The 27,337-nt window shown below is 34.5% G+C and overlaps 1 protein-coding gene across 4 annotated transcripts in view; it reads left to right on the forward strand.

The window, feature by feature from the left end:
- The window catches only part of LOC149415283 (uncharacterized), a 505,487-nt gene that overhangs the window by 267,383 nt on the left and 210,767 nt on the right, over positions 1-27,337 (forward strand). Inside the window, exon 2 of one of the 4 annotated variants that reach the window (XM_089642255.1) lies at positions 21,917-21,978. The exons of the other annotated variants lie outside the window; for them this stretch is intronic. Within the exon in view, the coding sequence (XP_089498381.1) occupies positions 21,917-21,978 (62 nt within the window). The remainder of the gene's footprint in view (positions 1-21,916; positions 21,979-27,337) is intronic. 4 annotated transcript variants of the gene reach the window in all.

A 27,337-nucleotide genomic window follows, 5' to 3' on the forward strand; every position in this document is an offset into this window, starting at 1 on the left:
AGAAATGACTGACTGAAGAATTTAAGCAAGTCATGGAAATAGCCCCATCAAGAGTCTCTTCCAAATAATATCTGCTGAAGTTATTAATAAACAATTTCCGTACTCTTTGAAATAATAACAATGTTTCTCATTCTCAGCGCTGGTATTTAATTTGCCCGTTTAACTACGCGTTTATTAATTAAAACCTGGTTTCCACAGTGCTCATTTAATACATACAAATACCGAGCCTGAATAGTTTTCTGCCGTAGTGAAGGTGTGATAAATGCGTGTACACGTGTGCTCAGGTCTCAATGTAGACCTATCCTGCGCAATCATAAATATCCAGAGACCATAGCAGCAAACAGCCATGCTATGTCTTGCATATCAAGAACCTCGGTTCATTGCCCATCGTTAACTCTAATTGCGATTAACGTGCGGAGGAGCCATTTAACTGCATTCTGTATGTGCAGCTTGTTATTAAACTTTTATCTCATCTTTACTGTTGTTGCTACAGCAGATAAACTCTGTGCAATATACATTTCTTCTTTTAATGGTCGTTTTAATTTTGCGCTTAACGTCCGGGATATTCGCGAAGAAAAGGTAATGCTATAAAAGTTTTACTTTTTCTAAGGTTATTCACTGAAAACTTTTAATGCCGTGATGCACACTCGACTTAAAACTTAAGTATTACTCTGCTTTATTTTACACCAGGAGAAGCAATGCCCGAGCCCCGCGATGCTAGTATTTAAATCCAGGACATCAAGCTTTACAAGTAATCTAGCAAGCTAGTAACTAGCTTTGTTTTTAACATAGTAAACTAGTGAGGCATTCAATAGGCTAATATCTCAAGCCAGGATAGTTTAATAGAATGGGGTCTATTATGAGAGCAGGTAGCGTGCCCCATTATAAAAGTTACTATCCTTGATTTGTGTTTACGAAACTAGTGCATGATAGGCTAATGTAGTGTGTTTTTTCCCAAAGGACTTATTGTTACTTATTGTTATTACAATGATACTGGCTTAAAATGTCTTAGCATCGTGTAAACCGCTTTAGCTTGCACCAAGCCAGGATTTTGCCAGGAGAGAACGCTGGCATTGTAGCTTGCTATCCTGCTTGAAATATATATTTTTAAATATACATTTACAAAAATATTTACCAATAATTGACATATATTATACTTAGTAAGATATTAATAAGATTTTTTTAATTTAAAAAAAAAAAAATTTCAACATTATCTGTACCATGGGACAAGTAATTTTCTAGTAGAATTGTTTTTCTGGGCGGCATGCCTTACCAATGGTAGGTTAGTTCTGCATATCGGAACAGCTAAAGTCCTGTGCTTGCGCGCACTTGTTAAATTGTCGGTAGCATAAAACTCAAATGTTTGTAGTATATCAGGAATACAGCAATGTTAGTTCAGAAGGTTGGTTATGTGCTGTTATCAGTTTTCATTCTATCAGTGAGTAATATCTATTTTCTTACAAAGTTCATTATGTTAAAATCGTTTCTCTCGCAGTCTTTCACGATTGCCTATTGTCAGGGTCAGTATACAATCATTACTTTGTGATCTACCACAATTAAGCAGGGTATAAAATGTTCCCCTATTTGGATAAGAGAATTCAAATAAGGCTAAATCGTACAAAGTCCCGACCATCAAGTATACCCATCGACTTCTCGTGTCGCCTCATTATTATCTTGTCTGCAGTTTATAAAATTACATTGGAGCCACCGTGATTGGCTGTCTAGGATGCCAGTTGTAGACAAATCAACGACCCGGCCAAGTTTTCAGTTAACAGTTGGATTATTTTAGATTTAGACCTTAATTATTTTGATTATGCAGTAAAAAAGCGGAAACCGTTCGAAGGAATTCGACCATTTTCATATAACGATTAACTCGGTAGTAAACCTGGTGTATTTTTAATTACTATTTCTGTGGTTGTATTGGTTTACTATTTTCTCGTATTTAATAAATCATATTTAAAATTTCCTCTGAAATCATAAGATTTATACGTAGGTACTTAAATATCCACCTACTTAATTATAAACCATACATATATTAAGTTAAATTTTTTTAATTTCTAATAATGAATTATACAATTTTTTCAAAGAAAGATCACTATCGCAATGACAATTCTTTGTCAGTCTTTCTTCAGGGCGGTAGGTACCATAATATTGATTATTTCGATTTGATAATTCGTTAATAATAATAATTATTGGATTATTTGTATAGCCCCGTTTTCGTGAGAAAATCACCTCAAGGGCGCTTAACAACTTAATTTATGCATTTAATCTATTCCTGTCAGTAGTAGGAACCATGACCATGCGAATTTTAGCGGGATAAAATAATGTAGTATCCAACCCGGACCCCATCATCAACCGAAACCGTAACATAACAAACACATTTAGAGACTGATGATTTGCCAAATAGTCGAATTAAAACAGGACTGCGCTACGTTCAGTCAAAAATCATCGGCTTTCGTAAAAGTTTGACAAATTCAAATTCAAAGTAATTATATCTTCTTGTTTGTTGATATATCTAGGATACTAAAATAAACATTTTTTATGTCTGTTCATGTAAAAAATATAACAGCTTTGTTGGGCACTCAAAGGGAAAGTCTCTGAAGTCTCCATACAGTTAATACTCAGTCATTCCATCAGGATAATTGCATAGGATTTTCATATGCCATTCTGCGGCCCAAAATTATATCATGTACCATTTTTATTCTGCTTTGACTTACTCTAACTATCGGCTTCATTGCACGTAATATAATATGTGGCATCTTCCAGCATATTCATGTATCTAACTGCATCTGTTTAAAAGATGTAATTTATTCATGTGTTAAACGAGTTCCATCCTCTTATTCATCGTAGTTTGATGATCTCTTATGCTGCAAAAGAGTGAAAAGCATCCAACTGATAAGCTCTATAAACTCTATAAACTCTAAACGGTGAAGTCATGATATAGTATGAAGGTTCAAAGAACAGTCCCGGTTCCCTGACCGAATTCGTGATCTGGTCATAATATGTGGTCCATGAGGTATTCTGTATGTCATTGAATGACTGAATTCTATTTTATTTAGTATTGAATAAGACCCAACAGTCGACCTTGCGGAGCGCCTGTCGTGTTCAGTGCACACGACTTTAGGCTCTGGCCGCTGCCGAAAACTGCTACGAATTAGGATAGTATGTGGAATTTGATTATGATTGATACAATTCAGTTTCAATATCATGAGCTGTTTACACAATTAAGAAATTATTATATTTCGTGAGTCTGGGAGATTTATGAAGGTCTCGAGAATGCTTTTGGCATTTGTGTTTTCTGGTTCGCTACATAATATTTTACGCGCTCCGTAGTAGCTGTTGGAACAATAAATACATAAAATAATCAATTCATCACTCAGTGGTTGATTGCCTTGACTGAGCTTTGTATTTTCCTTTCAATTAATTATAGGTCAATATGTTTGAAAGCGTTCTGTATTTAGCCGCCGTTTTTCAATTCTCCCTTTGTCGTTGTAATTTATATACACGTCTCCGGTGCGCATTCACAATCAATCACCCGCCAAACACTTGGAGATCGACGTCGCATATACCCACTACGGTCCGATCAATAATCAAACCGCGTTTTCTCCTTGATTAATGGCGATTATCCGTCAATTAATTAAATCTACGATTGGCTAAGAATGTCAGGGGCTCGGCCAATGGGATCACCCGCGACTCGGGGCCCGCCGAACTTGTCCGAACGTCTCAATCTTGTCATTCGGCTCTACTCTTTATTTTATTCCATGCTTCCATTATATTTTTTGTCGTGTGGTTTGCCCTCAGTACCGCAGGGACGGTCTCTTCTTACTTCAGAGCTTCTTTGTTGGGAGTCGCCGCTCTTAACCCTCTGACCACAGAATGTCCAACCGCATTTCTGTATCTTCTGTAATTGAAATGCCGAGACTGCTCTACGCTTTCAACCATTAACAATGAAAAAAAGTAATATCTATTTTTAAAACTAATAGCCATCTTCCTTCAGCTTGGTCGACTCTTCAAAAGGTGATTTACGGTACGTTACAATGGTGCCATCCAGTCAGGAGTACCTACAGTTATCCCGGTGCGACTGATATTCCGCTATCGAATAGAGATGAGACACATCATTTTGAAAACTTGGAGCACCTACTATGAATATATAATATGTAGGAGGTTAATATATTTTTTAAATAATTCCTGTCTACATACTGTGAATCGTATTGAAAATATGATTTTTTGTAAAAACTGAATATTACTGAATTTTGATAAAGATAAAAAAATTATTATAACAAATATGTTTTTTAAACGACACAGCAACCTTGAGGCAAGATAGATGAATCGAGTAATTAATTCAACTTTTTAACAATAAGTGCAGTACGGTAATTACTGAATTACTGCCTTCTGGGACATTTTATTCGATCCTCGGAGATTTTTAATATTTCGACCGTTTCACGTCTCGGCGATTACGTTGATTAGATTGCTCTTCCTGCGTGTTTCACAATGTGTGTCTCCGTCTGCGTTCTGTCCAGGTTCTTTCATCGCATCAGCTGCAGTTGCAAGTTGCAACCAAAGGGTAAACGACAATTCGCTTATTGAGAAACCGGTTCTCTCCCCTGTGACGGGGCATTTCAATTGATAAAATGGATTTCTAACGATGGACGGACCTTTTCTGCCAGACCTGGGTAATTACTCTTTGCTTGGAAATCTCTTTTCATTATCGTAACTCATTGTTTAGAATTTAACGTAAATTCATTTAAAGTTTCTGACAGTTTGATGTCTGTATCATAATGATCCCATTTAACGAATATAACTGAGATTTATTTTCAATATAGTAAATATATACAAATTTTAGCTTGTTCCAAACATGACGCAAGAAACTGAGCCAGTTGAGCGACTTTTCTGTTCTGGAGATGTTGCGAGTTGTGACGCTTTAATAAGTTGGAGAAGAATAAAAGGAAGAGGCAAGTTGAGCATTAGCTGGCTATACAGAAATGGACACTATATCAAGCAACATTTCAATTCAGAATTATCGAAAAAACAGAGTGCCTTCCATAGTGGAAGGAGGTGCGATTTTGTCAAAAAATCTTAATATTTATCTGAAATAACCTGCCAGGTAAGTATGTTCTGCTGAATCTGTTTGTAAATAATAGCATTAGATCGAGACCAAGAACTTGTAATATACTGTACAGAGCCCTTGAGGTGATTTTTTACAAACAATTATCCAATTGTTATTTTTATTACAAAATCCCTGTACCTGTGTAGTACCTCGTTTTTTAAAATTTTAATAAAAAAAAGGTTGCTTCATCATCGTGATATCGACAACCAACAAATTGTATTAAATTAGTTTAAAAAAGCATTTAACATTTCCCTTCCTTTTCTTGATCTCACAATGGCCGAAGAGAAAAGCGTAAAATGCTAATGCGGTCAGCGGGCGGAATGTGATAAATAAATTTAATGGAACATATTTATCTTATAACTCCGAAAGCAGCCTCCGGTCTTTCCCGATTTGCCGAACGTTAAACCCAGTCCCAACACTGTGCCTTGTGGTACCCCCGAAGTCTCGATTCTGCCGCTACTTCCATCCAAATATCCATTATTTTAAATTCGATGACTTCTCGGACGGGTGCTTGACCACAAGCTTCCCAAAAAGTGACGCTTAATTGTATTTTATATCGGATTCTATAATGATGTCAATTTTTTGATCTCGATGTTTACGGTTATGCCTTGAGTGCTTTCTGTTTTTCCTGGGAGAGATAACTTACTTAAATACATACGTCTGATGATTTTAAAGCACATTGAACATATTGTATTTTAGTATTAAGTAGTTTTATTTGCTTTAACTTATACCGAATTTTTTGGATTTAATATCTTTATAAAGGCCAATCGTGTCTTTATTTTTCAATGTGCTCATCATTTAATAATTATTTTCTAAACGTTCTAACGTTTTCAGCAGAACTCTTCATATGCCAGGTTAAACTAACTATTAACAGTAAATGGAGTAAAACTATTTGTAAAGTGTAATTGGTTATTTATTATTATTAATGGATTTCCTCTTCTTAATACTTTTGTTGAACAATGTATGAATCAATTAATAACTTATTTATTAACCTCTTGCATACTTGATTTATTTAAATGAAATTACTGTGTACGCGGTTGCATTATTTCTGCAATACTGTTTTTTAGTTGAATGTATGCAAAACTAGAACGGAAACCAATTGCAGAAAATTATTTGTACACCTTAGTATTGTACCTACCTGTTTAAAACGTTCTGCAAAGTTAAACGACCTCATAAATTATTCTCGTTTTAGATCATTAGTATTATAGTATTAGATACATATCTCAAACCTATTGCTAAATACCCACAATATTAATAGTAATATATTCAGTTAAATGAGCACAGTATTATTGTGAAATGCAACCATTGCCAAAGCGTGGGATAATAACTTGGTGATATGAAACTGGAAGCATTATAAATCCGCATTGAAAACAACATTTTCAATATCTATCTGATTTGACAGGAGTAACAAACATCTATAATGTACACAAACCAGTATTTACTAATTTGATTTGTGGCTTTGAAGCGGACTTCATTACGAGCTAAGTACTCAAACTACAATATAAATAAATTATACATTCAAAAGCAGCGTTAAGCTTTGTATCCGGGATGAGCTTCACTAATTATTTTGTAGGCGTTGAAATGCTTCAAAGCTTTCTTCAATATAAACATACACTTAAAGTGTGTAATCTCTTCCAATCAACATCGGCAGTAATTATTATTATTGATTAAATATGATGACTGCCTTTGAAGTTGAACTATTATAGCAACTTTTTTTTCACGTATATGCTAAATTTACTTTATTGGCAGTATGGTATAACAGCTAAACCCCTCACGGCTCTTGCATATATTGTCAGGTTGTCAGTATTTCCGCTTCGCAATAAAATCCAAAAAATTGAATATTCTAAATATATCCAAAAACTAACAATAGTTTTTAAAATGTGGGCTAATACGCTTTCAAAATTAATAATAAAAAAATTTAAATGTTAAATCATAAAAAAGTTTTTAAAATGCCTTACCTTACATTTTTACCGAACTAAAATTACTGGAAAACATGTTATTTTTATTAGACAAATAAATGTATCATAAACATAATTATCATTTCACATCACTTTGTGTTAGTTTCATATAAAAATGATGAATTAAAAATTCACTAAGTTTTGTATGTCTAACGCCGCTTAGTTCATATTTCTTACCATGAGAGTAAGGGAGACACAATGATCTATGTGAAAAAATATGAGCTGTGCCCAAAAGCGAACAAATTAGCCTGAGGTAAGGTTACATTCATTTTTGTCTAATAGCTGTAATTGTTAAAGCTGCAGTTGTTAAAACTCTCAAGCCATGAGCCTGTTCAGTTATTAATGAAACTTGCGCATCCTTTTCTATGTAGCAAATGTATTTTATGCAATATTTTAGTACGTCCAGTAAGCATTTCAGATAAATAATAATAAACGACATAAAAAATATTGTGACTGAGATTGATTTCGAATAAATCCGAAAAGTTAAAGCAGAGGGAACTCGCGAATCAACTGCTCGATAAATCTCTCGGGTCCATGTAGGTACATATTTCTTTGCGGGGAGGTCTATCAGACGTTTTTTTTGTTATTATTCTTACAACGGGAAAAAATATGTCAGATGCCCAACAATCCGAGACGGTTAAAATAATTTTGTAAAATACATTTTTTTTTTTTTAGTTTTTTGTCGCGGAAATGTGTTCTTTTCTTTTTATCCATCAATACATTCATTTTTTTCAAATAAAGCCCAGTTGATAAGCTATATGTTTGTTCTTGAGTTGATCGGACAAACGTGCTTCTCGATATTTGCGTTCCTTTGGAATATTACAAAGAGATCTTATTAAAAATTCAATGCGATCTCTAATAAGGCGCTCTTCCGGCCGCTGCCAAATGAATCTGTACCTTTACATTAAAGCAAGTGCTACCTTCGATTTATCATTTTTCTTCAGAATATATATTTGTTCTTGGATAGATAATATTCTTTAATGGGATTGTTCCGATACAATTTACGTAAAAAAGTGAAATTGTTTGTATGGGAAAATAAAAGTTGGAATTTCGAAAAAAGTTACTTTTCTTTTTTACTTCTACTATCATTTAGAATCATCTCCCGAACTTAGCGCACTTTACCCTCGGACGCCCTGCATATGTTGTAGAAAGCTTTTTCTCTAGTTAAAACTAGATTTTACTAGTAATATCTAGTTATAATATAACTATTTTACTATTAATTATAACTGAAAACCGTTTTCCACTGTAACATATACCTACATCTATTACAAATCACTTGTTACTTATCTACTACCGCACATCTTTTTTAAATATAACTAACTATAACTATATATTCTAACCCAAAATCACTTTTTTTTAATATGTTATTTATTTATTTAAAACCCAGAGGACTTTTACATTAGCTAAGTGCCACCTAACCATAATTAACGCTAACTTTGTAGGATGATTGCAAGCGTTAGTTTTCTTTTATTAATCCGTTAGTACTCGAAATTTGTTAACTGCCTACGATTTTATTTAAAAATCTTAAAGGTAGATAAAAAAAACATGTTGCAAAGTTTTATTAAACGCCTATCTACTAACTGTGGGTAAAAAAACTCTGTTAAGAAATAGTTAATGATTTAAAGCATTTCGTTGTTACAAGAAAACATTTTATCTTTCTAACCTTACAACAATACTCTAAACGTTTATGGTCTAATAAAAAACGATTTCATTGCATATAAACACGTAAGCTTTAAAACAGTTTTAAATTCTTGTCTCGTCCAATATATGCATAATCACCCAGGGCCCACTGTGCATGGGAATGCTGCTATAAAGTCACTCTACATTCGATTGATCTTTTGATTGATGTATTGATTGGACGTAATGGTTGAAATACAAACTGGAGATACAAATCTTTCGAAACATTCAAACATTTAATTGTTTGAGCGTTAGCACGACCGAATTTGAATAAAGCATCCTGTTAGACCTTTTGCCTTCTCGGTCTGAAATCTTAAAAAAAGCTTGTGATTGGTATTGAAACTTGAGAAATGTTTAATTTATTTTAGTTTTTCTTGATATTGAATTGATTTATTATAAACAATTATTATTATTTTCCGGTTGTAGCCGACAAAAAGTTGTTTGTTAAAAGTTATTTTTTCTTCGAGTAAGTTCAACATGTTTACCATTTCTAAAACTTGCTTAACTCGGCGACTGTCACAAAAACCCATGTTTTGAATGTCGAAGACATCAAGACGTCAACAAACTTTTTAATATACGTACAAATTGTTTAATTTATTCTATTGGGACTTGGACCCACAGACGGAATAAAAAATCATCTGACTTTGTTCGCTATCTTTGAACCGCGGCCACTTGAATCCGGAACGTTTTGTGGTTGCCTTTGTCCCTGGTTATTTAGGCACTTGTCTCGGCAGACGGTTACTCACTTCGTTAGTGAAGTAGTTATTAAGAAGACCAATCGAAGACGAATTCTCAGAAGAATCTTCATATGAGAGCTGTAACGCTAATATAAACATCAGACTTATATCTGATTATCAAGTGACACTCCATTTATTTATCATCCATCACTACGTGCCGTCGTTTGTTTTCTTTAAATTTTCATTTTGACTCTTGACTTTTAACTGAGTGCGTCTATATTTTTGTTTCGGTCACTTAAATGCTCTCTCGAGTGTGATATCAAAATATTATTTCTCGCGGGAATTCTATTCGTCGAGAGTTCTTATAGAGTCGTCGCGCTGGAATTTATAATTGAAACATTGTGTTTGTTATTTCAAACACTTGAACGTGAATAATGCTCAATATTCTCACATTGAAGAACGGAGGTTTATTTTTCTGTACGGAATTGCATTTATAATGATGAAAACCGTTGTAAATACCTTACAGTGTTGATATGGCCGGTCTCCGAATAACAAAGGTATGTCTCCCGCTAAAAGGACCGACGATAAAGTGTCGTGAGTCCTGGATGTAACGTCAATTGTTTTAAATTGAGCGTTCTCTGCAGTTTTCATATATCCTATATATAAGTACATGAACTTACTTCAACACGGTGCACAATCTTCGATACACTTCAGTGTCGGCATGCACTTAAGGACATAACTGGAGTAATCCTTAGAAACGTATTTGGTCGACTTGTCATTTTGTGTGCAGTGTATTTCATTTTGACTGGCGTCGACAATTTTTCTGTAATAACGTTCCAATGCTATTTTCGAGAGTAAACTTATTGCCATTACTAACTCACTATACGACATTCGTACTGTATAACAGAATAATGCCCAGTCATCGACCAACCGGAGTTAATACATCGTAGTCGTAGTAAGATATTCTAGAAGTAGTTTTATTGAATTTCCAATTATCTCGGCTACGTTTATTTCATCCCATCACGTGTGCAGCTCTCTGTGGTATTCACGAATCTTTGGACCAAAAATTCGAGACCGCCCTCATCGCCAAGCTTACAGGATTCTGTTCAGAAGTTGCGAAGAGAATGTGATCACAGTAATTCATCAGCGTTGTTAGCGCGTTCTGGAATCTCGACTTGGTACGATTTTCGATTGGTCTCCGCCTGTCGATTGTTTTTTGCTTCTACTTCTTTGGTTTGTTTTTGTGTCGGAGGCTCACGTGTGATTTCTTTGTGTTCACCCGGGAGCGGAATTATTAACAGCCTTACACTTTCTGGTTTTCATTTCAGCTTCGCATAATTTTACCTGCAGATGATAAACATGCCCCAAAAACTTATTAAGGTTAATTTAGGCTTCTGAAATATAAAACACCTATTTAATTCAGATTAAAAAAAAAAAATCTTTTTATAAAATATCTCTTCCAGGGCTGTTCACAGAGGTAAAAATGAAAACAAATATGGTTTGTGAAATACACGGAGAAAATTTTTTATTGCTATGATTAAAAATCTCTTCAAATTATTGGTAATCCGGTTAAAAAGGGATTGCAGGCCGTTTCCTGATAACCTTTTAGTAAATTCCTCATATCAGAACTCGTGTTCATGCAGCTGCATTTGCCTTGATAACATTTAATGCAATATACGAAAATATAAGGATTTTTATGAACACGTGATAAAATAAACTCATTTTACTAAAAGTATATCCGGAAACTTATTAATTCATTTTTTAATTTGTTATTCGGGCCTGAAATCTCATTTTAACCGGATAATTTATAACTTGAAGAGATTCTTAATAAATTAACAATACTTATTTTTCTCCATATAAACCAATTATTCGTAGTAATAAATATCACGAGCTCTAAGACTTTGAATCTATGATATCTTAAAATTTATTTAATTTAGGTCTGTAGCTTAGAGTTACAATGTATATTGTTTTACACTAAGGTTTGTAGGTTGGTAATATATTATCTGCCTGTACAAAATAGAAATAAATGAGAATAATAACAAATTTACATTCTAGCATCATGTCCATCAATCAAATTCATTGTGCTGTGTATTTGTGATCGACGAACCGGTGGATGCAATCTGGACATACATAAATTGATAATTGTTTGACTAGTCTATAGTTAGTAATAACATAGATCATTGTAGAAATGTGTTATATATTTGTACAACGCCTTTGAGGCGATTTCGCACAAAAACGGCGCTATTATTACAGGTTGTGAGGAGGTTATTGGGTTCTTTTTATTCTGCTCTTTGAGTATGTTATTGTTTCCCGTAGGAGTGATTATTTCTTCCTATTTGTAGAAAGTATTTATTTTCGTACAGGGATGAAAAAAAGGTATAGGGAATTGAGAAAGAACCACATAAATCGACTAAATTTATTTTTTCTCGCATGCAACATTCATTTCCTGGCAACACCGCTTTACATGTCACATCGGACTCCAATCACTTGCCCGCACAGAAACTAGATTCATTCAGGCTGAGCGATCTATTAGGTGGACATGGTGTTGCTAGTTCTCAATTCCTCATAAAGTCCTTCTGAATAATTCTTGTATCGAACATTTATAATTACGTAATAAACTCAAGTGATTCCAAATAGTTAATGTAGTGGCGATGTATTTGTAAGTAGACATCACGCCCACTACAAATGTTTTTTTTGTCAGAATTACGTCGATCCTTATTTTTGACACCTCTATTGTTTGCAGTACAGGCAGGAGTTCATATGCTTTTATTGTCACGATCCTTGCAGTAGGTTTTGGTGCACGAATTCCCACAATAAAGCGGGAAAGTCTTTGACAATAGATACGAAATGGCCACAATAATTTAACGTGTTGGGTTATTTATTCGGCGACGTCCAAACCAACAATGCGAACGTCATATTAATGTCACCACTTTCCGCCGTGCCATCGACGATACAATACGCTTTACAAGTCACGCAGTTACGCCAAGATATCAAAGTACGATAGCTTTGTAACAATGCTGTCAATCAATTTAATTAGTTTTATTTCCTATTCAGTGTTATTTTACGATTCAAAGAAAATAAACAACAACCCACGTGAACTTGTTAAATAAGTACTCAATTCGCAGCGAAGTTCAGAACCCAATTCTTCAAAAAGCCTAACTTTAAATAAAGAGAGTAGTATAGCTAATAGATTCGCCGACGTTAAATCAGCACTTCACCTTTCTAAATGAAATAATATAATTTTTCCTGAGATTTTGATCATTCAGTCTTTTAAAATTTTGTTTATAAAACTATAGTTGCTACACATTTAGATTATTGCTCTACTATGTTATATTTGGCCAGTGAAGAAAATTTGAACAAACTAGATGTTATACAGAATAGAGCTATAATAATAATAATAATAATTGGATAACTTGTATAGTACCGTTTTTGTGCAAAATCACCTCAAGGACGCTGTACAAACTTATAATACCTTTTTACAGTGATCTATGTTATTACTTAACTATTTATGGAGATAATATACAGTACAATACTTACCTGGTAGGTCACTTGGGATTAACACTTAATTAACATTATCTATTTGTTTAATGGCAAAATTTAGATACAGGATTTAGGACATAATTGGAAAATTGAATATAACTGGACTTTCTCTTAGGAATGGTATATTTAATTTAAGGGTACGACAGCTTAAAAGGGTAAGTTTTTAGTTTAGACCTGAATTCTGTTGGCCTTGTTATGGATAGTTCCGGAGGGAGTTTATTCCAAGTCTTCGGCCCAGATACTCGGAAAGCGCGATCCCCAAACTAAGTATTTGGCTTGCGCATAGGTTCTATCAGTCTGTCTACAGCTGATGATGTTGCTGATCTAAGAGTTGACTGCCTCAGACCAGTGTTATCCGGGACGCATAGTTCAGAGATGTAGGGTGGGGCCATTTCATTGATGGATTTACACACCATCCAGCACAGTTTGTACTGGATTCTTTCAGTTCACTTGAGCCAGTGAAGGTTACAAAGGTGTTCTGAAATGTGCAAATATTTTGAAACCCGGTTATGAGCCTTGCTGCTGCATTAAACACTGATTGAAGTTTGTCAATTTGATATTTTGGAAGGCTGGCATAAATGCCGTTGCAGTAATGAGATGTATACTGGGAAAAGGCAAATACGCAAGCATTAATCAAATGAGAGAGCAGCTAAATTGAATTCCAATAAAAGAAGACTGTTATTTAATAATAATAATAATAATATTGGATAATTTTTATAGCGCCGCTTTTGTGCATTAAGCCATAAACAACCAAAAGCCAAAATATTTTCAGCATGAAAACCAGAAATGTAAATAAAATTAGTTTGCCACATATGAAGAAATCAAAATCACAGAACTGCCTAATGTACAAAGGACTAAAGATGTGTGATGAAATGCCTGAAATCTGAAGAATGTTTTTTTTTAAAAAGAAATGTTATGTTTATTGTAAAAATATTTGAATAAATATTATCTTGTTTATATTCAAATATTGTATAGACTAACTCAATAAATAAAATAATAATAAAAAAGTTAATGCCGCAATTCTGAACATTTTTACAGTCCGCGACGTTCACCAATATATGAATACCGATTACCTATCGTTTATGTCCGAATAGTAGATACGCTGCACGGAGAGAAATAATGTTTGTCGCCACGATAAATTAACAGGCCTTATTAATAAGGAATGTCTAAGGAACTGAAAAGAAAAATAAATTACAATAACGAGATACACGGACACGGGACGAGAAATTCTAAGCAAATTAGATTGCCAACAAGAAAAAAAACAAGCACCCAAAAATCTCTGATGTACCAGGCCGTTCAACTCTATAACAAAATCCCGAAGGAAATTGCTGTGATAGAAAATATCAATAAGTTCAAAAATGAATTAAGAAAATATGTCTATCTCAATTATTAATGTTTCTTTTTTTTGTGACTTTAGTGAAATATTTAAAGAAAGATTATGTTTGCCAAACAATGTACATGTTTATATGTTTATAAAACTATTAGCACACACGAAGATGTGAGATCACTTAAGATTAATAAATAAATAAATAAATAAAACAAAATTTTAAGAATGTTTTATAGATGTGCGTTGGTAAAATATCATGTCGATAAAAAAAAATTTCGTTGATATGCAAAAATATTCGGATTTTCGCCCGTTTTCTGACATCATGATCCATTCGCAATTTACTAAAAGTTTATCAGGAAACCTGTTAATTCAATTTTTGTGTATTTCACAATAATGTGAAAAGATTCTTAATAAATTAGCTTAATTACGGAGAAAAATGATCCTGTTAAAAAAATTATAGCATGCCAATTTCCTGATAAAATATTAATCATACAGAATATTTTGAAATAAGTATTTTTTTCCTAATAAATACCGTGATGGAATGCGACAATATTGGTATTTGTATGGACACGTGTTCCGCCATCATAATACATTCGCTTTTGACTGATACTTTGTTAGGAACTAAGTCTATTCATTCGTTACAAGCCTGGACTCCCGTTTTTAATATTAGTTCGAATAATTTGAATAGATTTTTAATAAATTAACAGTATTTTATATCAGTAAGTTTTCTCCGTGTGTGTTTAAAGACATTTTATTTTTAGTTCAAAGATAATAATAATAATAATAATATTTGGCTAATTTATATAGCGCCGTTTTCGTGAGAAATCACCTCAAGGGCGCTGTACAAATATATTTCTTAAATAGTTAATACTAGAACTACTGACTTATCTCTAAGACTTATATCTAGTGACTTACGACTAAGGCCTATAACTACTATCTTAACGACATATATACGAGTATTTACATATTTAGCAACTTACAACCAAAATTAATATTAACAATCTAATTTTACTAACGCCAGAAGAAGAAGGAAGTTCCATTATATTAGGGTGTTTTATGGTTAGCTGGATATATATGTTAAATGAATGAAATTAATGAATAAAATCAATCGTCAATCTTAAACGCATTTAGATGATTCATCTGCCAACAATTAAACCGATTGACTTGTTATGTTCCCGCTGATATTGTCCATTGTCCATTGGTAGGCAAGTTAATAGAAAAATTGAATAAACGGAATCGCTAGATAATGTAACAATTACAGTATAAAAAATGAAAAAAAAAATATTTGTATAGAATGACGGATTTATGGAAATGAGTGTCTGAAAAAGTGAGTTTTTAGTTTGGATCTAAATTCTGTTGGGCTGGTTATACATCTCAATTCCATAGGAAGTTTATTCCATGCCTTAGGGCCGGATACTCCGAATGCACGATCACCAAACTTAGTGTTCGGATTTCGCTTAGGCTCTTTCAACCTTCCAATTGCAGATGATTTCGCTGATCTAAGACTTGACTGCCTTAGACCAGTATTTTCCGGAATGCATAGCTCAGTAATATACGGTGGCGCCATTTCGTTGATAGCTCTAAACACCATCCAGCATGTGAACACCAAAGATGTTGTAAAACGCCTTGGTGTTAATATTTCAAGAAAATTAGACAACTGCTGTTATTAAAATCATAAACCAAAATAACTCTTTAGGTTTTCCTGTGAATCATTTTAGCGCAATTTTTCTCCCATCTCCACACTTCATCGGCCGGCAGTTTGCTGTTTCTCTCCTGGCATTGTATGAACAAGTAATCCCCAACACCTATCACATAAAGTGTTCTCAATCAAGGGGCCAACATAAATAATCCGAACCACGCGCATCCGTAGAGCCTGTGACGCCACAAGTCACAATATTTTATATGTAATCATCGGAGAATAAGTCAGAGGTCCAACAATGCAACTTGAATTGTTATTTATGCCCTCAGCTGGACCCGGGACAATATACATAACACATTTTTCATGCGGGCGCAATGCGGCGGAATTTTTGAGGACAGTACCCTTGTTCAGATGTTGCGTTGACATAACCCTTTGCTCGTTAAAACGAAAGAATATCGCACTGTCTTTTATGTATGCATCCGAGCTTACAATTTATTGTTTTGTTCGTTTCTTGCTATTTGCTCACGTGCGGAATAAAGGCGTGTCGTATATAAAGTATGTCTCGATGTTAAGTACCTTTGAATCAATATTTTACTAAAAATATCACAATGATCATTATTGACCGAACCGGAATCGCTTACAACGGGTATCCTCAGCACGGAAAAATATTACATTACGGTGTTCATTTTCATATTATCAAAATTGAATAACATGCGCAGGTTGATAAAGATTAACCGATGAAGTGATCAAAGTTGATGAAGAGTTGTTTTAAAATATAATGTTAAGTTAATTGGAGTGTTGCTTGCGTCTGATTTATCGATTGCTGGAGTTGAAATTTTACGACAAGTAAAACGAGAATATCGCCTTAGTCCTAAAACCCCCCTTATGTTTATTGGCACCTGTCCAATTTTAAAAAGCTACGTTGAGAGTTTAACGCAGCAAGTTTGCTTTTCTTAAAGTTTCAACTTTTGGAAGGGCACTTAAGAATTCTCTCGAAAGGTCTGCGTGTGTAGGCCAACAGGTCATGTCACATTCTTGGGACGAAGTATTTTTTATTGTTGTTACAAAATGTTCAAGTATCATTTTACACGAAGTTCTATCTTCGTTCTTTCCTCTCGTATCCAGATAAATTATAAAGTGGGAACAAAGAACAGACATCATATCAAAATACAAGTAAAAGACGACACCGAGAAACACAGTTCCATCTCCAATCCGCTCGGAGTATTGCCTATCTATCACCCTTTGGAGACGGAGTTGACATAACGTTTTGTTCTGATAGTCACTCGACGTGAAACATAATGCTATTCATTCTCAGCAGCAATAAATACATGAAAATGTATCGTTTCAACCGAGTTGTAGTATATCTAAAGCGATCCTGTGTAATTTATTGTTAAACAAAATAACGTCTGCGCGTTGTTTATAATCAACGGCCTACGCAACTCCCGCGGTATGATCGCTCGTGTATGCCACTTGAATACTCAATTACTTATGTTTAATTAATTAACTGATTTGTTTGTTGGGAACGCGCCACTTTTGTCAGTTAACATGGGAATAATTAGCTAATTCGATTTGCAGGGCGGAATACAAAATTCGACGGGAATCTCATATTTGTTCAGAGTAAGATCTTACCAACTAACTAGCAGTGTACCGAGTCCCTGCGTTACACCGAACTTAGGAACACGTTAACTACTGTACTAAATTATTAATTTAATTCTGATACATTCCTTCGGAAGTTATGAAATAAGTTATCATCTTCGAAATACGTAGTATTTACTATAATTTGAGAAGGTTACAGAATCCTAATATTATGGTTTACCTATATTCATTTACTATTCACTTTACTACTATACTAACATTAAGATGGTGTGTACCTACTATAACAAATTCTTTGTTCATTATTTCTCCTCTATCGACTGTTTTAAAGCATTCTAATTACGGTAAAATAGATACAATGTATCTTATTTTCACGAGCTTGTATTGTTTTTTCTTCCTCTTTGCTAATAATGTATTGCACTACTTTTGATGGGTGGATATAGCTTGTTTTTCCTCCCGCTGATCCTCCTGCACAAACACATTTGCCTGTAACGCTAATCGCCAGAGACACGGACAATAATGGCTGCACTTTACTCTAATAGTGCATGCAGTCACTTCACCACGGTACTGCCGTCCACTCTTCTCCGGTTCTACCTAGCCTAGATTTTGGGCTCCAGTGGTCACCGCACTCCAAACTTTCCCACTGCATTCGGGGACCATCTTTACAAATAATAATACACTGGCCATTCTCTGCACAAATGCCGGTGGATTTTGAGATCGTTTAAGTGGCGCTGCATTTTCAAGTGGCTAGCTCGGAATGGCTCATCGAAAGCCACTCTGGTTTTTTGCGACATCTGGCGGTGATGCCTGCGATAGAGACTTTCCACGCGATATCCTTTGTATTACATTTCCTATTATCCTCTTATTTCCTGATACTTGTGTCCACGTTGACTCCCTAGCAGGAATGTGATTTCAGCATTTTCTACTTCTCTGGGAAATTTTTCATTTTTGCACCCTATATTAAGATCTTAATCGATCGTGTTAAAGATTATAATAAATAATTAATGATAGGTAGATTATCACGTAAGGGTGTTTAAATATGTACCTACATATGAATCTTTATGTTCTGACAGGTCCGACTAAGACCTTAATTTTCACCTTAGACCTTAGTTTTCATTTTCCACGGTGACAACCGTGGAAAATGAAAACGTCTTAGTACCTTCGTAAATGGAAACATAAGATTTACTATAAATAAATTTAGCTGAAATAAACGCTTCATTTTTCTGAACAGTTTCCTTTGGGTAGGCACGTAGTTACTTAAAATTAGCGTCTCCGAAATTATGAAAGTCAGTCAAGATCAGACCCAATTTTTGTCATCGTATTTTGGACAAAAGCGTTCCCGCCACAAAAGAAGTAATTACTCTATCCTTAATCTCTTTCATTTCCATTACCGCCGTCGTTAGAACTTTTCCCCGCTTTCACCTTTTTCCTCCCTTGTAGACCTTCTACCTTCTTCATGTATATTTCAAGATTTTTTATCGCCCACTCGCGTTAGATTAACCACACCTTTTGTTTATCTTTGAGAAATAGCCCAAACCCTATGAACATTTCAGTTAATGTTGGCCTTCGCCTTTATCTCTAACGCAGAATTACATGAAAGGCTGAGGAAAATTAACGCGAAAAACCATTCCTTTTTTCTTCATTATGTTCCCTTATCAAGAAATCTTTTCATTAAGGCTTCTTCTTTATAAATTCATTGGTATTGTACACATACTTTTCTACGTAATGAATGTCATTTAATCATTAATACATGAAATTTATTCTTATCTCGCTCCTTATAACACAAATCTTCTCTTTCAGATGTTGATAGCATTATGAATATTATATTATGTCAGAATTAGGTATCAGGGCAACATACTTACATCATTAAACATTATTCAGTATAATATGGTAGGCTGGCGTGATACTTGGTATTATGCGGAAACCCTTGACCATTTCTGGCAGTGGCAGTACTTATCTATCAGTTCGACAGTAAGCGAGCGTCCAGTGGCATTCAAATAAACATTTCAACCTACCGTTTTTGCGCTCCTGGTTTTACTACCGACGAAAATGAAAGCTTTGAGCTTTTAAACAAACATTATAAAGCGCCATAATGTAATTTGAATTCCGTTGTTAATTATTCATCAACTAACATTATTTAATTTACTAACAGTTTATTCGTATGTCGATAAATTTGAGAGTATGTTAAGCTCTGACTGATTGCGTCCTCTAATTCGGTACTGTTTCGCAATTCGCTTTTTGAACGAGGAACCTTTTGCGGCGTACAATAATTCAAGTTGGTAGGCTTTCGTGAAAGAGAATTACTTAACAATAAAACTTGGATGATTTTACTGAACAGTAGAAAGGTTCAATTATTAGATAGTCCCAACGTTTGTCTCTGTGAATCAGCATGCATATTTCTACTGGTTTGAATTATTTAGCGGATATGTGTGCGAGGATTTAAGCTGCTTGAATATTAGGGATGGGATAGCCTGATGTTCGTTCATTTGGGTGGTTTCGACCACAAATGGCCGGCCGGTGTGACGCTGCCACCGTGGACCAATCTGTATTGCTCTCTCCGAAAGCCCTTTTGGCGACAAGGGCTTTAATGCTGGGAGATTTCGCTTCGGAACCAATGCGCACAGTACTGTGGGAGATATTTCTATGGGTTTGTATTTCGCAGAAATAGAATTTATTAACCCTTTTTGATACTAGGTCTTTTGTAACGACATCAACATTTGGTTTCAGAACGTAAAACTACTGCAACTTTCTGTGCCCAGTACAATAAGCCGCTTACGGCATTTTGTTTCAAAATAATATTAAACGGGTATCGTAATTATGATTGTCAGTTCACCTGTCTGTTCGTATAGCAGGTTAAAATCAAACATCAACTGTATAAAATATAGAACACAGTAATGGAAATTTTGAATTAAAAAAGTAATCTTGTAAACTCTTCAGGCAATTACACTGTGACAGCTGTTTCTACTGTGTTCAACTTTACGTATCTCACTAATAAAAACGTAGGTACCTTACTCCCCTACCTGAATAACTATGATTAGTAAACAGATGTTTAGTTTGTTAAAAAAAAATTTCACTGTGTTCCTAAAATATTAGACATGTACATTTTTATTTGCATTTATAAGAAATAAATTCCTAAAAATGTTTGTTTCAAGTTTTGTTTCGGGAATTAGTTTGAAATGAAATAGCGATTTTGTCCGGGGTGCCGAAGCTTTCCATTGCATTTAGAGCTTAGTGCCGACTTACGTTGTTGCTCCCGTATCATACATAATATAAATAAATACCCGAATGCCTGATTTACATTCAATGGGAGACATTTAGTGTTTATTTCAGTGGCATGTCGGCTCTCTGGCCCCGGTCACTTATATTTTATTTCCCGCGCATATAAACAAACATAAGTCGGCTCCGAAATCTTTTGGCCGCTTCTTCTTTCTTCTCTCGTACGGGAATAATGCTACTATCCCATATTTATTGTGGCTGAAAATAAGAACAAAGCAATTGCGACTTCCACGTATAATGCGGCAATATAAAACGCGCGCTGCCGAATTCGATAGCTGTTGGAGTATGAAAGCAGTTTGAGATTTTTGGTGATTGTGTGACACTTTTTATCTGAGTTGTCATCTGGTTATTTACTGCAGCGGGTGGCAGTTCAGACAGGACGCTTTTTGTGTTTATCGGGAACACTATCCTTCGAGCATTTGTTGCAAACGAGCTCCATAATTCAAGACCCCTAATAATTTGGCAGGATAATTAGCTTTTCGCTATTTGCGTAATGAAGTCTGTTAATGCGGTCATTACCAGAATGTATTCAGATTAATTAATAATTAACATTAGCATCAATTCGATCGGACTAAAATTCTAAAACAATGAATTCTATAATAATGCGACATCCAAAATAGTTGCTGTATTAATGATGATCACAGAGAATCTAACCGAAGAGTTAATTAATTATGATGCGAATTAGTATTTCGAGTCATTTTGTAAATGCAAAACAAATGGATTCTATGTTCCCGGGAACTAATGAGAGGAAGTAGGTCGTACGTTTAGTTAACCGCGATTTCGCGTCCCACCCGGCAGCCCGTACCCGCTCTGCCCCCCGATTCCCCCCTCCCCCCTCCTAGCCGCAGATACCGTCCGAATACGCGCTGTTGCATCCTGCATCTGTCATCTTCCCATTGACATGTTTGCCTGGTAGCGGGAGGCTCCATCGTGTTACAGACCGAGACACAAATAATCATGATTAATGCATTAAATATATGGATACCAATATTATACAATCTACCTATTAACTGTTGTTGTTCTGAATCAATCCTCTTCATTTCATTAAATAGACGATTCACCCAGGTGATTCGTTGCTCAAAGTAATGTAAACGTTGCTAATTTATTTTTCTTTTGTTACAGGTATGATCCAGTTAATAATAACAAATAAGTACAGGGCAGATCTCGAAGTGGCGCACTTGAAAGTAAGTAATACATAATATATCACTGGAAACAATCTAAGCATATTATCACGAATGCTCAAATGCAAATTTCCTTCACATGGTCGTAATTTTACACGGTTTATAAGCGTCTGAACACATTCCCTATAGAATATCGCCGTTCTGTGTTGTGGTCGGTGCTTTGGTCTCCGAGATCCATAGATAACCATTTATAGAGCTCTAGCTCGTTTCTGCTCCCCGTGCGTTATTATAGTATGCGAAGACCATTTTATTTTAATTCCTGGTGTGTAATTCTTCGGCTTATCTCTAGCGCTTGGTCTATTTGAATTAATGTAGGCCTTTTTTCCCCGCTCTCTCCTGCGTAAACATATGTTCCTAGTGCCTTTTTCACTGCCTTTCTGCTCTACTTAAAGTTCGCGTTTAGCAATCTGGTAACGACCATCTCTACTTTAAAGGCTCTTTATGCTTTATGGGCCCTTGATAAGGTCCCGTTCTATAAAACTTTCCATGTGCATTTGTAATTTATTCATTTTATTGTATATTCATGATGCATTGTTTTTGAGCATTGCATTGTTTTTTACCTGCATCGTGGATCTCACTTGTTTATTTGTAAAAATATCACCAAATCAATTTGTTTTATCTCAACAATGAATAATAATATTACTAATTTAATTTGAAATATCTGAAACAATCCATGAATGAACTTATGAAAGCATTTAATTTTTATTTACCCGATATGTTATTATATTTGGTAATGTGTTCTATTCATGTGCCGATCAAATCTCTAAACATTGGCTAACCTCTGACTTAGTGAAGGCACATTCATACTTTCGAAATATAAAAAAGCTATATAATTTGTACGTTACAGAAGCATTGCATAAATGATTGACGCAGATCGTGACTGCAATCATTCACCTAAATGTTTTATGTTTGCCTGGTCGCTCCAGCTGTAACCACTTCCATCATAAAACACTCTTAGGTATTGGGTATATATATTAATCACCTGGTATTTGCGTTTGTTTAACGAGGTGCTATTTGGAAAGAATCACATTAATGATTTTAATGCTGAAAGATCGTATCATTGTTCGAAGAACTGTTGGTTATGAAAAGTATGGTGTGTTTATGAAGTCACGATTATTATAAAAAATGACAGGGGAGTTGAAACCTGCCTTTAATCAATAAAACAACCTTGGCTATTATATTTATTACACCAACACTCCTTTCGAAACGATGTTAAACAATATTTTATTATAATATATTATTTTAAACAATGTAACCATTAATAATACAAACTTGTTATAAATATCTCATTATAACACACTTCTCGTTAATCCGAGTGTACGTTGAAACTTTTAATTGAATAGTGATTCCCTAATTCTAATTTTGATTTCAGTATAAATTCATCGCTGTTATAAACGCCCTCTTTGTGATTAATGTTATTTTATTTGTATTAAATAAGGCTTTTAATGAGCCTTCAACGTAATAACGACAGTACCCACACCTTGGTGTTTGATTAACATCAAATTAAATAATTAAGTAGATATTGTTTCAAATAGTTGATTATGCTGTCCAAATGTAGTGTTTAATGTTTTCGTTTTGTTATAATACTTCATCATAAACTTTCGTCAAACATCAATCAATCATTCGTGTTATTTAATTTAATTGTATTGGCTTGTTTACATGGACGCACTCACAATTAACTAATACATTTTATATCTGATGTTACAATATAATTAATAGTATGAGAGCTGGTGAAAGGTATTATTGGTAAATTTCTAGCGATATTTCAATTAGGTGTGCATGATTATGTTATCACACTAATATAATAAGCATAGACATTTAATGAACTGCAGTTGTTGGTCAATAGTAATGAGCAATGATTAATTTTATTAACATATTTATCACTTTGACTTCTCAAAATTGTTTACACTGAGAAAAAGGAGTATGGTTAATTAATTGAAATCTCTTCAAATTATTGGTAATCCGGTATAAACAGGCTTGCAGGCCGTTTCCTGAGAAACTTTTAGTAATTTCTTAAAATATCGAAAAACGTATTTTTACCTGCATTTTGCCTTGATAATATGCAATGATGAAATACGAAAACAATAGAATCTTTATGAACACGTATATATACTGACATCATGGATTATGGATTACAAATAATTTGAATAGATTTTTTCATAAATAAGCAATATTCAATATTAGTAATTTTTCTCCGTGTATTAAGGCTTCAACAATTAAATTATGTTGGAATCATTAAAATCAATTATTTATAACGATATTAACTAAAATAAAAATGTGGAAGATCTTGCTTTTGCTGAATAGGTCATTTGTATGAAGTAACTTTATTCGATTAGTGGTTTACGTGAGGTTACCCAATGCTTCACATTGCTGCCTATTTCATAATATTTGTAAATTATATTTTTTTGTAAATATTTGATTCATTTCCAATAACGATCCAGCTACAATTAATTTGTATCGCCTCGCGATGTTCACACGAATCCCGCAAACATTTCGAAATCGCGTAAAGTATTTCACAACGTAAAAAATTTAGCTCTCAATTTCAACATGTTGATTATTGGCTAGTCACCTCGCCATTCGCAAACATGCCCGTTTACTTTCAAACTTGTCGGAACATAAAACAAAAAAGGCGAGTATAATTCACACACGATAATATTTCTCGTGTCGGCTTTCTAACGCGACCTCTGACCCGACTGTGAAAAAGCCAGTCGACAGCCGCGAGGATTGTTTGGCGTTGCCCATCGATCAAAATTACGCTGTATCAATGTTATTGTATCACAAACGAAAGTTTGGATGAAGGTCGGGCATGACCCGTTCTGAATTATGCCCTCCTGTGAATGAATTACTCAGTGCGGGATTTGTGTTTCCACTTTACACGACCTTACTTTATAGGTTAATCAGGTGCACAGTCATACGTACCTGTTTGTAAAGTGTATCCTGAATGTCGTGACCCCGCGGGCGTAGGTAAAGACAAATCGTCGAAAATCCCGTCCAATTCTGACAACGTTTTGCCTCTGTGAAATATATTATCGTCGAACACGCTTGCTGATTGCTTTGAATTCTTTGAACAGGCAAAGGCATTTCGCTAATAGTTCTGCAGAAACCTATCCATATTTCTAGCGAAAGAAGCATTTAACAGGAGGAGAGATTACAACGAAGCTCTCAGCGGTAGAACCACAATGTCTTATGGTCCTCAGGCAAAATCTCTTGTTTATAAAACACTGTTTCTGGAGAAATAAATTACCGTCATCCTTCTATAAAATAACAGAAATATTTTCTGTTATTTTATAGAAGCGACAGTTCTTGATCCACGAAAAACAATCTTTGTTGTATGTATAAGATAGAGCAAGCATCTTATCTGGATTAAATGTTTAATCTTAGACCAACACGGTATCTAATATATTATAATAATACGTATTTAGTTTTTCTAAAGCCATACTATTATTAAGGAAGAATCACATCATCGATGTTTAAATTGAAATGATAATGCACAAATCTGATTCTTATTTGTGAAAAATTTAATGATTGAATATATTTCTCAATCGCTCCAAATCCCATAGGATGCGGGTCAAAAAAATCATTAGATGATTGTGTACTTTGATTAGTCACACCTTTGCATTGTAGACATACGGAGAAAAATGTAGACGCAATTTGATTTGTACCCAATTTCGTTACGTGTTGAATTATTGTTCACAAGGCTTTTAATCCGCGTTTTTTTCCGACAATTCATTACGTAACATATTTAACGATATCTTCAAAACTAATCGGCACAATCAAAGGGAAATGTAATCAACTAGCAACTAGTCATCCAAGACCAATAATAAAATAAATCCCACCATGGCGACGCAACGCTTTCTGAAAGGCCAACATAATTAATTATCACTAGTTTGTGCCATTTCAATGGAAAAGTTTCTAAGCAAAAACACACGGAAGAAACTTCGAAGAGCCATGTTTTGATGTGTGTGTGAATAACGTCAAAACGTACATTGGTTCTCCGTGACATGTTACTAAATAATTTTAATACATACATTTAAAACCTCTCAATTAGCGTGTAATTAATGATGCCTGGTCTAATATTATTAATAATAACCCGCCTTCATTCATATCGCGTACTATTATTCCAGTTAGAATGATTAATCTTAGATAATGTTATTATAATGAACCCTTTCGCGGAAATGTGCCGCATTCTTGTTTTAGGGATCAAAAGGCAAAGGTTCAAATACCCGAGCTAAATGCATCAGTTTCATGTTATTATAAACCCAATTCACTTAAACTTTTAACTAATGACTTGCCTACTTTTGGCATACTTTATCAGTTTTTTCAACCCTTTCAACCTCAAGGTCACTTTCTCGCTATTTTTAGGTAAAATATTTTCCAGTCTTCCAGCTTAATACGCCGAGGTCAACTCACGTGTAACATAGCCTTTGAAGTTCTCTATTAAAGGTTTCAAATATTATTTCTGTGGTCGCAATATTTTTTTATACGTAAGGTTGACTAATCAAAGAGTGACACAACTACGAGAATAGCCCCGTAAACATTGAAATTGGGAGATAATCTGACTTACCCTTTTTTCACTGCACTTTTTTGTAGGAATCAATATTATGGCATTTGGTAGATCACTGCACAAGTTTCCGTTATAAACTGACTAATACAATTGTAAAAAAAGGTCACTCTGGAATGAACTCCACACTATCAGCGGTTCTGCCAAGGTCTGTTATCTATGGGAGGATATTGTGTCAGCTCCTTTTAGCAACAGCTGGCACTGTTGGTGGACGCGGTGGACTCTCTTGCTCCAGTATCTGGTCGAGTTTCTTTATCACCTAGGATTCTTGCTGCAGAGTCTCTATCTTCTATCTTTTTGTCACCTTTTCCTGTACTTCATTTTAACTTAAATTTATTTTTGTAATATTATTTTTTTTTGTAATACCAGCATCAAGTGTAAAGCGCCCCTGAGGGGATATCTGACAAAAGCGGCGCTATACAAATTGTCCAATAAATAAATCAGACAGTGATAGGTAATGGACAGACAACAGGTTGTGTGGGGGAATGAAGGAACGATGTTCCATGACATCTTAAAAGCGATGACAAAACTAATCTATAAACCTAACCTACGTAACCTATTTAAGCTCGTTTTTGTTACATCACTTTTCAAAACTTTATATCACTTTTTAAAGGTGTGTTGAAATGTCCTTTTTATGAGTTATCCGGTCACTATTTTCTATTTCTGATCTCATATTATGTAAATGCTAAAATAAGTTCCAATCGGATGAGTAATTTCTTCCTTCTGTTCTCGATTTGTTTGATTTTGAAGTGAGCGTTATAAACCAACGTATGAACCAAGATATGAAATTGCAGTGCAACT

Source organism: Hesperophylax consimilis, chromosome 18 (assembly GCF_061612785.1).
Source record: "Hesperophylax consimilis isolate HC1 chromosome 18, BYU_Hcon_1.0, whole genome shotgun sequence".
Taxonomy (NCBI): Eukaryota; Metazoa; Arthropoda; class Insecta; order Trichoptera; family Limnephilidae; genus Hesperophylax; species Hesperophylax consimilis.